At 45.1% G+C, this 13,704-nt stretch overlaps 1 protein-coding gene across 2 annotated transcripts in view; it reads left to right on the top strand.

Moving 5' to 3' along the window:
• The window catches only part of fbxw7 (F-box and WD repeat domain containing 7), a 74,514-nt gene that overhangs the window by 28,140 nt on the left and 32,670 nt on the right, over positions 1–13,704 (top strand). Inside the window, exon 1 of one of the 2 annotated variants that reach the window (XM_037473152.2) lies at positions 882–1,211. The exons of the other annotated variant lie outside the window; for it this stretch is intronic. Within the exon in view, the coding sequence (XP_037329049.2) occupies positions 990–1,211 (222 nt within the window). The 5' untranslated portion in view covers positions 882–989. Of the gene's footprint in view, positions 1–881; positions 1,212–13,704 lie in introns of those variants that run through there. 2 annotated transcript variants of the gene reach the window in all.

Here is a 13,704-nt window from a genome sequence, read left to right as displayed (position 1 = left end):
GGACGTGAGAATAGAAGAGAGGTTAAGCCCCCCCCCCCCCCCCCCAAGTCTGTCTGTGGCCATGTGTTACCACAGGGAAGGCCGTCTCTTGCCACTTGCTCCCTGCTTAGATTTGTACATAATCACGAGCTGTCAGCTGTTTTCTGCCGCGTCATTATTTTCGGTGGGAATCGGCATTAATCTGCATTCATAATTTGGCCGCCAGTAGACATTTATAGCTGCACTTTATTAGTGCCTCTTTTTGAGGTACAGTTAAAATGGGGGGGGGACCTGCATTTGAACATACTCGGCCTAAAACTAATGTAAAAGTCCCTCCGTTTCGCTACTTCCAGTCCAGTGAATCATTGTTTAAATGCGCGTGTCCCACATACTGACGTTGGACTTGGTGCGGGTCGTCTCCGGAAATACCCTCAGCCCTCTGCTGACATGGACGGAGTCGCTGACATTCCGGCACACCTTTGGTCGGTGGGGGGGGGGAGAAGAAAGAGAGAGCCGGAGAAGAGCAGCGTGAAACAAATCACAGCCTCAAAGACGGAGACACTCGAGGAGTTTCCGCTGTGTGCTTTCATGACGTGAAGTTAACCGGGCTCTGTGATGATGTGGTCCCCCCCCCCCCCCCAGAACCCGGCTGGTTCACATTCCACCACTGAGGGGTCATGAGAGCAGATTCCCCAGTGCCCGTCTGAGGAAGCGGGGGGGGGGGGGGGGGGGGGGGGAAGAGAGAAAGGGGAGTGGCCGAGCTTGTGCCGCCTCTTTTCAGGGCCCGACGGCAGCTGGCGTTGAGCGCAAACGGTGACCTCACGCCACTCAGGATATTTTAAAGGGTGGCAGTCAGCAGGGAGATGAGTTTGCGAGTGGGTCGGGCGCATCGAGACGTCCGCTGTGAGGTCGGAGGAAGGCACCGCGTTCGCGTGAGAGAGTTTCTCCTCCGGGATATGAGCCGGTAGAAGGGCAGTGTTTTATTTTATTTTTTTCCCCTCTCCTTTGCAATGCTGAGGCATTGCCCCATTCCCCGTTTCTCGACGGGTGCCCGGAGAAAGATGCCCAACGTGGCCTTCGGGAAAGAGAAGGCCTCGTCCCGAGAGCCCCCGGAGAAGAAGAAGCAGCAGCCGCCGCCGCCGCCGCCCGCGGAGCCGTTACCCCCCCAGAAAGTACTCAAGATATTTAGCATCAACATCATTGCACAGGGTTTGCCTTTCTGTCGCAGACGGGTGAGTATCGTCCGCATGAGGCCGCTCGTTAACGGTCGAGTCTGGCTGAGCTAGTGGACCTAAAAATGTCAAAGGTCATCTCTCACCCTCTCTCCCTCTAGGTTGTTGCTTTGCGTAACGGCCGTTTTATCAAAGAGGTAATTCAAAGTCGAAGCTCCTTGGCTGCTTTTATTTCTTTTCCTACCTACACATGTCATTGTTGCACAGTGAAGCGTTGACTTTTACATGTTTACTACTGTTTTAAGTTGTACTTGATATTAGATATTTAAGGCCACACCCACTGGAAACAAACGCACCGAATATCTTCCTTCTATTGAAAGAGTTTATACTTTAGTACCGAATAGTTCTTAACCCGCGAGGAATAAATAAGAACATATTGGGACACGGCTCCTCCCCTCACTGATGACCCACACACATATAACCTTAAAAAGGCTGTTGCCCAATGGGCCTATTTTTAGGTCATGTTTTAGATAAGAGATTAAAAAAAAACATGCTGGCATTAATTGTAGCGAGACTATGACTGAAATACAACATTCCTCCATTACTTTTTATCGAATAAGTAACACAAAACGTTTTTATGTTAGATCCTTATTATATTTAATAATCTGAACTGATCATGTTTTTTATAATCTCCCAATCTTTGTTTTAAAATGTAAAATAAAAACACAAAGTAACGCGGCCCTCCCATTTTTAAATGATGTGGATATAGGTTGAATTAATGTACCTGCACCAAATTTAAGGAATAATTGCGCTGCAATGTGAGAATTTTATTAATTAAATACAGTGCTCATGCCACTCAATCATCTTTTTGTAAGTTTTGTAACAATAAATTTAAAGAAAATTAATAAAGCAGGAAATAAATATACTTGTATAAAATAGAATTTAAATCAGCCATACATACTTCACAAAACCACTTGTAATGTCTTTTGAAATACCTTATTAGGATTTTAATTAAATATCATGCTGAGAACGTCTTGGGGAAATACTCACCAACTGTTTTTGTACGGCTGCACTTGACCTCTGAATTAGGGCGGCGTTGACAGTCTCTGTAATGTCACTAAAGATAAAAAGACAGGCAGTAAAATCATGGCCCTCCGGTCTGACAGAAAATAAATGGAGATGGATAGCTGCAGTGAGGAGAACGGTTGTTAAAACATCAGACTGAAATAGAAATAAAGGAAGATGCCCCAAAGACGGAGAAGCCTCGGCGTGTCCTTTCTTCTCTTGGGCCGCTACGTTGACCCGCTTTATGAAACACCGGGTCTCTCGTAGAGATTTAGTTTATTCAGTATTCAAACGGCAGTTTGAAAGGATACTGGAGACGGACCAGGCGGTTTCTTTAAATAACTGCGGCCAGGGGCTTAAAAATGTCCAGTCAAATCTCGGTTGATACAAACATCAAAACAAACCGAAGTTAGACGCTTAGTTGCACCTCCTGTCGACATTAAGCATAATCCCTCATAGCCATCTGTCCTTTTGATTATCAATACATCTAATAGTAGTGTGCAATAACTAAAGCACTAACACTAATTGAGTTACATTACATTTTTTTAAATATTTAAGGATGGTTGAGAATACAATATTCATGAAAAAAACTAACCATACAGTAACATACAGTTAAAAAATGAGTAACAGCAATAAGTTCAGAGTAATGATGATGATTTTTTTATTTAGTTGCTGCAGCTTCAGTCTCTCTCAGTAAATTCCTTCGGTTTCCTCCTTGTATCCGCCAAAGGTAGACAGGCGCCGTCGTGCTGCTTTCGCCCCACACTGTTTGAATCTCATCCACCAAATATAATGCATAAATATAGGCTCTGCCGACAGCCTCATTCCACACCTGCCAAACCTTTTTTGCGCTGAGGTCTGTCGGGATGCTAATTGGTTCGAGTGTCACAGAGGAGGAGGAGGGGGGGGGGAAGAAGCGGTGGAGGAGCTCGCTGGTGGACTCTAGAATCTGTGCGGATTAGACGAAGGCGCCCGCGTATCTGCTCAGGAAACCTTTTTGCTTTTGATTATTTGCTTTTAATGTAAAAAAAAAATAAAAAAAAATGTAGCTTTAGGGTTGTTGATGAAGCGTGTCGGGCTGAACGGAGGGAGGCCACACTGTCCGCTGTTCACTGTCTGAAGCCTAAATTGCCCAAAATTACAAATACAAAGTGAACAGATTCCCATTTCCCATTCCAAATGTGAAATATACACGTGAGCCTTCTGTGCACTCCTCCCACTTCCCCACCGCGCCTAGGTGGACTTTCCAATCCGAGCGTGACCGGGGGGAGAACCCTAAACCTCATTTCCGGGAGCCAAAACCAGTATCCAGCTGTTTGCGGGATATAGCGTTCAAGATATAGAACATTAACCGCGGGGGGAAGGGGGGGGGGGGTCATTTTAGCTGCTGTTTGGGTAAGACGATCTGGACCAGCCCATCGCAGCTATGTCTGCGTCAACAGCTACAAGATGCATCTGCTGCCTGAGCAGGTGTTGAGGGTGTGTGGCAAACCTCCCTTTGGGGAGTTTGAAGTCGAGCCTCCGGGTTTCCTGTCGTCTTGTCTGCAGATTTGTCAATTAGAGCCACGCGATTGTTTTATTCCTTTGTTAGTCGGTCGTGAGCAACGTTTTTTTTTTTCTCTCCCCGTTAATGATTTTCTAATGCGTGTTTTGTTCAGTTAATTATGCAACGTGCTGTTTGATCCATATCAAAAAGTCCGTTTATTTACCTCTGATTTCCAAGAATATGTTCCTGGATCCACAGAGGACGTTCACTTGTTCACTCAGAGTTTAACTTGTGTGTCCCTGGCGGCTACGTGACAAGCAGGCGAGATGCCATACGGCTCCTGTTCACCGCTGCTCACCGATTCGGCTCCTCTCGCGACGGCTCAGGTGTTGCTTGTCTTTACTATTTGTATTTCAAAACCGACCGTTTCCCGTCCACAAAACCTTGAAATCACCTCAGGCTGTGTTTGGATTGTGCGTCGTTGATTTTAAGCACCGCCGTCGTCACCTTGTCTTTGCTCTTCTTTCCTTTATTTTATTTTTTGTGCAAAAAAGGGGCAACCGTTGAAATCTCATTTTTGCAGTTCTACAATCCCGCATTGGAGTGACAGGTGGGGCTTAGTCGCTTGTGAAACAGACCAAAAGTCAGCATTTTGATGTGCTCTTTTATTGAATACCATTTAAAATGATTCACCTCGGCGTCTCTGCTACCGGGGGATTTATTTTAGATTTTGCAGGTTGACTCCCTCGTTGTTCCTTGGCAGTCCTCGTTGCACTGCAGACGGACCTGCTGCCCTGGAGGAGCAGCTGCCTTTAGTAATGTCCGTCTCTGGAGAAACGCTCCCCCTGACCGTATCATGCTGACAAACACCATCGCGCAGACCTTTTATATTAGATCGCACAAATGTAGAATCCCGGGTTGGATGGCGAGGGAATCTAATTAAGCTTTTCAAGTTGTGTGTGTTTTTCCTCCTTCTCGTTGAGTGAAGTTGACGTGAAGTGAGTTTTTTGTCTGTATTCAGAATTTCAGCGTTTTTATCCTTAAGATCAACTTTGAAATTATTGCATATGTGGTAGTTAAAGGTTTTCAATTTGAAAATAGGATACGTGAAGTTAAAGAGGTGTGGATACATCTCGTTTTGAGATGCATGGTGATGCAGTGACAGATCAGTGAGTTTTAACTGTGTTTTACTGTAATTTAACGTGTTGCTCTGTTTCAACAATGTTGAGCCGAAAAGAATGAAAATGAGTGAAAATTTAGTTTACTGAACTAAATCAAGGTAAGGTGAAAGGATTTTACCTCGCCTATGACATCACAGAAGGGCGGCTGTGTCACGTTCATGCTCTAAAACCTACTTTTCCTTTTTGAAGTTACCTTGACTCATTCGACCCTCGTCCATTTCCCTCGTTGGTTGAGGAGAGAGGATACAATCGTCCTCGAGGAGTGAAGTGTCATCTGGAAAGGGGATATTTCTTAAAATGTCCTGATAACCTTTTTTATCAGCATCTGTAACTGCGGGAATGAATCAAAAATGTTGTGCGCGTGTGAATCAAACTCTGATGCCGGTTGGTGGAGTCAAGCGGCCAATCACGTCTGCTCAAACCACAAATGATGCGCCATAGTTCTTGTTTGTTCTTGAACTAGATTTACACCTTTATTACCAATCCCTTTAAATGACACCAAGACTCCACCCCCCCTCAAATGTAATTTCCATCATCCTGAAGTACGTCATTTTTTTGCTTTGTTATTGTCACCCGTCGTTTTTAAAACGCACAATTCAAATGCTTAAGAAATAGATGATTTTTACATTTAAATACTTGCCTGATTCAAAACCTCAAGGCATTCATCGTTTTCATGCTGTGTTTTATTTAAATGTTATTACACACTATATATAATATAGTGTGTGATAACATTTGACATCATTTTCGCTGATTAGAGCTAGAACGTATCAATATCTATTCTTTAATTGTGAATTTTTCCACGTTACCGAGAAATATTGCGGATCTGAGGTTCCTAGAAGTGATCGAGTTTGCCCTCAAACAAGTACACAGGCGCTGTTTATACAGTCCGTGCCTGCATGACGCTCCCGTACGTTTTCATGCGGGTGATCCAAACACAGCGCTTCGTCACTGGCACCATCGGTCCGACGTCGCCGTCACTGGATCAATCTCCTCCGGCTGTACGCGCTCTGCTGTGAATTCCCAGTCTTCCTTTGAGCCCGTCCTTCTTGCGCCCCACGTCCACGCTCGCTGTGATCTGAGGGAGGGGGGGGGCGCGAGGGGGGGGGGGATAGCTGGCGGGCTGTAACTGAAGCCTAATCTTCGTACGAACCCCACGCCGCGTGGCCTCCCGGCTCTTTTGATGTGCTCTTGTGTCGCGCTGCATCGCCGCCTGGACGCATGGGCCAGGACGGTGAGGTGGTTTTGCCTCTTTTATTTTAAGTTATTGTTAATGTGAATGCTCTATAACAAAGGTTTAATGGCATTGTCGGTCAGGCTGTTGCAATCCAACATGGATATATATTTTTAAATCATTTCTATGTCTAGTCTCACCCTGTTAAAACCCTGAAAGTCTTCGTATTGACCATTTGAAAAGAAAAAAGACCCTGGGACAATAGTTGCAAATATTAAGTTTGGGATCTTTGTGTTTTATTGTTTAATCGAAAGTTATTAAACTGTTTTTGGTGCGTTTTCCATCCAGTCTTCTCTAAGGCATGAGTTATCTGAAGGCCAGAAGAGAAAAAAAACACAAGTGTTTGAGTATCCAATAAAAATATCAGCGGTTATGTGTAATAAAAATAAAAGCATTTATCTTGAAATCCACCAAGTTATCGTGAGGCAATTAAAAAGGCAGTGTTTTCATCTTTGACGGTCCATTGTTAAGTTATCCAATGGGTTTTTTCAAATGTCAATTTTTTTTCAATTTAAAACATTAACATTTTGATCATTTTAACCACCTTTCTTCTTCTAAAAGTCCTCAAATTCTTTGGTCGGTTTGACTAATCAAGACCTTTCAAGATCTTATCTTAGACAAAACATTTGAAATAGTAAGTCCTTAAGAAGTAGGTAAAATAAAAATCTTATCCTCTGAGTGATGCACGTCCCACCTCCCGTCTACGGGTCACCGTACCCGATCCGTCATGTGACATCGATTAGCAGCACGCACGGCGTGAGTGAGGATGGATGACTGCCAGGTTGGGCCAATGACATCCGTATTTACAATTTGTGCGGTTTATAAAACGACCTTGTCTCCGTGGCGCTGCACCTCCACGTCTGACAACTAAAGGCCATGTTCAAGACAGAAATAGCACTGTTAAAAAACCCACAAGGGGCCTGCGTTGCTCCAGGTACCGGTGAGGAAATGAAATATGATTCGGCAGGTTTAGTTTGAGGCCTACGTCAATGACTCTGAAGGCTCATCACATACCCAAACAGGGGGGTTAGAACATTTGTATAATGTACATAATGTTGCAAACAGGCTACCAGGAACATACTTTTTTGATTTTTCTAGCAACATTACGTTAAGGAGCCTCAGAATGGTTTGCTAAATGAGTCTTGCTTCCCCTTTCGGACTTTCTGCATCTTGTTATTCCGAACAAACATCACACCCTGAAACCCATCTAATGGCGCAGACTAGAGGTGTTAAGAACAGCGCATGAAGGATTGCTGCCCTATAGAATACTTAAGAGGCCTTTTAATGCTTTCGAGAGTTTCATTCATTCTGAGCTGTAAAGAAAAAATGTCTCCCTCGTCTTTCAAGGACGCGCCTCTCCTGTGTTATTAACAGGGTAGATTATAGCTCCCCTTCTCAGTCGGTATGTGGGTCCAGAAGAGCGAGAAGATGGCTGCGTGCCTGGAGGCGTGTTCACTCACTTTGTCTACCGCTTATATTTCACCAGTTTCTCTCATTCATTCATTCATTCAAGAGGTGACTCGTGGTGTTATCTCCCACGAGCAGAATGGACACCCGCCCTCCTCTCGCTGATTGTCCCGACCACATTGAGTCCTTGGGGCTCAGTGCAGCTCCCTCCCTTTTAACTTGGCGGCGTTAAAAGTACAAATGTCTTCATGACAAACTAAAAAAAATGGATTTTTATCTCCGTCTTGTGAGTGACAGAAGAACTTTGAACCACTTGGTGCTTCTGTCTACATGCGTAGTGTTTGGCTTAAAATGTGTGTTTAAAAGATAGATACAACTGTCTAGAACAGTGTTCTTATTTATGTAAGAACACTGTGAAACAGGAGAGGAAATGTGACAATTTCCCCTCCATTTTGACCTAAATTATTTTAATATTCACCTCTACTGCAGATGCAAAATCAAGATTAGATAAGTCATAAATACCTGCGTGCACCAGGCCAAGTGCGGCCACACAGGAACTGTGTGTTGTTCCTTCTCTGTTGGACCTGTGTGTTATTTGCTGTGCTACTTGCTTTCAGACGAACGCGACTCTACAGCTTCGGCTCTCGTTCATTCCTTAAAAGCCAAACATTGCTTTCAATTTTTTTTTTTTTTTTTTTTTTGCCGCCCGCGCTCTAAAGACGTGGCGCTCCTGCCACTTTGGCCGATGTCGGCCCGTTCAGTTGCTCAGGAAACTTAAGGAACCGGAATTGATTCCCATGAACTAAAGGTGAATTTGCTTCATCACCTACACAAGATTCCTTCAAGCTCTTACACCTGAAGTTATGCTGCTTTAATATTTGGTTCACAGGTGCTATTTTTCTAGGTGAACGTTTAAAAAAAAAATAATAAGCCCTTTCTGCCTGCTTATTATGATCTTATTTGATCATAACTCTGTTATTAACATACATTCATGTCTTTTTTTTTCCCTCTATGTCCTGGCCCCTGTGATGAAACAAACAGGTAAGACAATCTTTTGTTTGTACTAAAGCTGATCCGGGCCAGAAGTCTTTTGTCTCCAGCAACTCCAAATGCTGTATGATACCACTAGGGGGCGGCACAAGCTAAAAGTTACATGACCACGGAGGGCAAACAGGGTCCCTGCATTATGGCTCCGTCTGTACCTGCACATCGTGTGTTTACTTTGGCCTGTTGGAGCCGCTGTGGCCTTTTCTGGTCTGAACGGAATCCGGCATGCTGGTTTCCTGTGGTTTCTAACGTTGCCACGCTTTATTTTGGAGAAATCCTGGACAACGCCCAATCACTTTTTTTTTTTTTTTCTCCTTCCCCACTAAAGTCTGCCTGACTCCTGCAGCACACGACACACACTCCTCTCGCAGGAATTAGTATTTATAAATGGTTCCCGTCTCCCTGGGACGCCCTTTTCCCTGCACCAACCCGTTGCCTTACTCATTTCCCACATGCAGACGCTCTCGGCTAAGAGCTTTAATAAATGTTCAGGTTGTTATGACGACTGCAAGTGCGGCGTTCAATGCTACATTAAGGGCGAGAAGAAGCTCTCGCACTGCTGCACGTCGCTTCAGGTTTAATGCAACGCTGATTGTACGCGCGATCCCCGCGAGGCAAATCCCCAAAGGTAAAACATCCAAAGGTCTCTGGGAAATGGCTTAAAATGGAACGCAGCAATCTGCATAATGATCCCAGCCGCCTATTCAAATACATTAAATGCATCCGTACTTTTTTTTTTGTCTTGTAGATTCTTGTGATAAGTCTGGAAAATACAAACATTCAACGTTTATTCAAAAGCCTCAACAGTCTCAAAAGTAATATAAAAGATATTCAGTAGTGCTCCTTTGCAGCTGTTTCTTCACCTCCAAGGACACAGGTAGCGTCGACTGATACACATCGCTCTTCGATCTAATCTAATAGACTGACCGGTCTGTGCCCTTCGGTCACTTTGCAAACGGGTCCGGAGGTGGAATCTGTCGGCCTTCGGGTGTGGCAAAGTTTGAGGGGGGGGAGCAAGTCGGCGCATGCAGAGCAGCTCGGCGATAATTGACCTCATGCTGCATCGCTGCGCCCTGATTTCTGCGTGGTGCCGTGCGGTCAAAACTGGCCTCTCTGTTTTTTTCAGTGCTTCTGTCTCCCTCAGGCCAGTCTAGTCTGCTACAGTTTGTCCAGGGTTACATTTGTGTGGAGTGCCCAATTTGATACTTGTATGTATTCCCACTCCGGTTTGGAGGGGGACGCGTGGACATGCGTCTCAGAGTGCACGAGGACGCTACCGTAGGCGGGAGCCAGAAAGCGGATGTCACCAATAATTCTGTCTGTTGCCGCCGAGACTAATTTAAATTAAAACGTGCCTTTTGTATCCTTGGCCCACGCTTATTTTATGTAAGTATGCCGATTGTGTCCGCGGGGCTCAGATGTGGTTTTGCCTTAAATGGAAGTCTGTTTCTTAAAAAATGTAATTTTTCAGCACGTTTTAAATGGAAAATGACCAAATGTCGTCTGGTTTCAGCATCTCGTACTTCCCGCTTTTTTGCTCGTCTTTGACTTGTAATCCTTTAGGTTTTCCACAGCTAGGGATTTTAAGAGACATTTTGATTCACTCTTTTCTGACATGTTACGTAATAAAGGCGTCATCCTTCCAGAAAAACGGGGGACAACCACAATGGTCCATGAATTCATATTTGGCCACAGTTGATTATGAACTGCATGAGTGTTCAAACCTTTTTAGTTTGTAAAGCAGAAAAAGTGAATTATGCCTGTCATGAAATAATTTCAAAAAACTTTCCTGGATGTTCAAATGAGCAAGAACTAATTATCCACGGTCACATAACCAGTGAGAGTGCGCCATTTTTCTCTCAGTCCCCCAACAGTTAGCCTCTGTTTGTTTTGTAGAACGATGAATTGAATATTTACCCCCATGCAGTTCCCTGCAGATTTTGTTTTTTTTGATTAGCAATTCATGGCCCCCTCAATGCATTTTAACCAGGCAATCAATATTCTCTCCTAGAATGAGAAGGGTGGGGGGGGGGCGTTGTTGGGATTAATTCACAGATACAAAATGGAAAAATCAATGATAGGATCCGCACACAAGGTGCTCACATGCGGGATCGCTCAGGAGTTTTGTTTTGGTTCCAGCTGCAGTGTGTCTGTAGTAGTTGTATTACTGTGATGGATGACAATGAAAGGGTTTCCGTGGCCACATTAGATTTTCCTGCTTCTTCATCCGACTTGGCAGCAACATCCGCAGACTCTAATTCAAACAGAGCTGTGATGTAATTAGCTACGCCTCATTACTCTGCCTTTTACCCCTCCCACTTGTTTACCATTAGTCCAGTGGAGAAAAGAAAAAAAAAAAACAACGGCTGTGTTGTGGACAGACTTCCTGTTCCGCCACATTAAAGTTTCCACGGAAACACACTGAAATTAACTTTTGAAACTTATTTCCCGAGTCCTTCCTCTCTACTAGAATTTGTTTACTATTTATCGTTCTTCCCTGCCTTTTTGCCGGGAACCCACTTATAAAACAAATCACTGCATAATAGCAATTACTGGTCAGAAATGTGACCCATTATCGACCCGTAAAGTCTTGATTGGCTGTGTACAGTGTGGGACAATATAAACATGGAATCTTAATGAGGTGAGGCGATACGGAAAACCTGCCACACGCTTCCCTTTTTATTCTCTCCCTGTCTGGCACCGTTTTACTAATTCGGCTATTCACAAGTCGGTAAAGGCCTCCCACACCGTCTGCACCCGAGAAAAACAAGAACGCCTTTGAAACCGACGCTTTCCGTCGGATGGCCGTGGCTTTGCGAGATCGGATGGAACGAAACCGCCTCAAAATATTCTGGGCACGCTAGATTCAACGAAGCCAGTGGAGGGGAAGTGGGCCCCGGAGTAGCTTCAGGGCCGCGGTGCCCACATCTGCAGCTTCACGCTTCATCTCCTCCTGTCTCCTCGGGGGCCCCCGGCGTTACACCTTCCCGAACCACCTCAGCACGCTTCAGCGGCCCAGAGAAAGCGCTGATTTGGTCCGACTGGCCAGTTTAATTTGTGATGAGCGTGGGAGAGTGGGACTCTTGGGGGGGTGGGGGGATGCGGTAGAGCCTTGTGGCTATGTTGTGCTGCTGCACCCACCCCCACCCCACCCCACCCCCCCGCCCCTCGCCAGCTGTAGATGCATCTGCTGCTAAGACAGCACCAGAACTAGCCTCCGTTTTTATGGCCACAGAGGGGTTTGAAGATGTGGTTTGTCTCAGGGTACCGTTGAGGAAGTCGTTTTCTTAAACCCATTTGCACAGCGGTTATCCTTCCACTTAGTTTAGTTTGATGTTACTTTTGCGTCCAACCCCTTGAGTTCATCCGAGGTCCCTCAAAGTGTGTTAATTCCCGGTTTGGATTCTTGAAGGATACTTCACTACCTGTAGTGCTGGCACTTTTAGATTGATTGTGGACCCGTAACAAATTGTAAGAGGGGAAACTGTGTTGTAAAAGCATTTTTGGAAGGTAATCGCACAACAGACGATCTCAATCAAAGCTGTTAAAAGGATCCAAGTGGTTACATTCCCTCATTAAAAAGACTTGCGATAAAAACTGCTGTAGTTGTAGAGTGAATTTTACTCTGAATCTGTACAGATGTATTTATTCTGTGACTCAAATCCCACAAACAAACATTGACAGACACAAGCCCATCCACACGTGACAGTGGTCAGTGATGTGCATGATCGGTTGAATATCGCTTCGTCGCTCTTATTTACATCACCGCTGATCAAATAGAGTTTTAAGCAGGCAGTGTGGCAGGTCCTGAAAGGTGTCTGTTTAATTAATCTGTTTAATCAACCTAAACTGAAATAAAGGAGACCTCTGCCTCGGGGGGCGCAACAAGACACCGATATCAGACAACGGCTCCACACACCTGCACCTGCCATATCCATGAGTACAAGTGTGGAAGTGAATAGTGTATTTACATGTTAAACGTGTGTATGTGGAAGGATGTGTGTCCGTATAAACAGTGAAGCCGGTTTTGCTTGTAATCGTTCCATCGTTCTATAAACGGAAGCCTTCATGAAGTGATTTTGATGAAGCCGATTATAAGGAACAGTTTTGTTTTGTCAGACGGATTGTTGAATCTTAAAAGTTAGGACTCAAGTCTCTTTGCCACTATCTCCCCCCCCCCCCCCCCCCCACAGCATGGTAACCCAGTTGAGGGAAGCGAGAAGGAGTCGTACTAAAGAAATAATAACTTTGGAACTCGTCCCTGTTATTTGTCAAAGTCTTACTGCTGAATGCGATCATCAGCTTCAGTCTTCATTCGGCCCTCCATTGAAATTGCCTTAGGAAGGGTCCTCCTTACCCGTCGGCTTGGAACAAGTCGGCGACCAACCGGCTCCAGCTGTAAAGAGAAATGCATCCTTTTTCGCTTCAGGCCAATTAGGAACCAGTAGCCTTGTGTTGATTGGCCTTGTTTGGTTGACAGGTTTACTCCCCTGCGTATTCCTGAGCGTTTCAGCACTTTTTCGTAATGGAAACCATGTTCTTTGATCAAGAAATGCTCTGCGTCATATCAATGGCAGGTAAAGTTTTTGCCCCCTATGTCGACGCGTATCGAGAGTAAAGCCTGCAAGCCACAAGATGTGAAGATTTTCCACTGGATAGCGTTTGCACAATAGAAGGGAAACACGGATGATTCGGCTATTTCAGAGGGCGGCTGGATGCTTAGTAACTATCCATTTTTTTTTTTTTTTTGTAAACACATCTCCCCTGCATAACAATGAAGTGCCATCGTCACTGTGTGCATCAGAGACAGATGGCCAATACAGGAGGGGGTGGGGGTGGGCAAAGGGAAAGTCGAGATGTGCCGTTTCCATTGTTGGTGAGGTTTCTAACACACAAGAAATTCCCGGTGCATATCTAGCCCCCCCCCCTCCACCACCTCACCCCTTTTAAGATTTTCTGTCACATTTGGAGACCGAATTTGCCTCCCTCTCGTGAAATTGAAAGCCTTCATTAGCGGCCTCCGCAGTAATCGGCGCTGAATGGCAGGTCCTGCGTGCGTAGCCTGGAATTGATTGACTCCCCGGCGGCGAAATAAGAGCCTTATCGCCGGACGAGGCCAGAGGCAGCACACTGCAG

The sequence above is a fragment of the Pungitius pungitius genome, chromosome 9 (assembly GCF_949316345.1).
Source record: "Pungitius pungitius chromosome 9, fPunPun2.1, whole genome shotgun sequence".
Taxonomy (NCBI): domain Eukaryota; kingdom Metazoa; phylum Chordata; class Actinopteri; order Perciformes; family Gasterosteidae; genus Pungitius; species Pungitius pungitius.
Note: the sequence above shows the minus strand (reverse complement) of the source record. Positions and strands in the feature narration are given on the sequence as shown.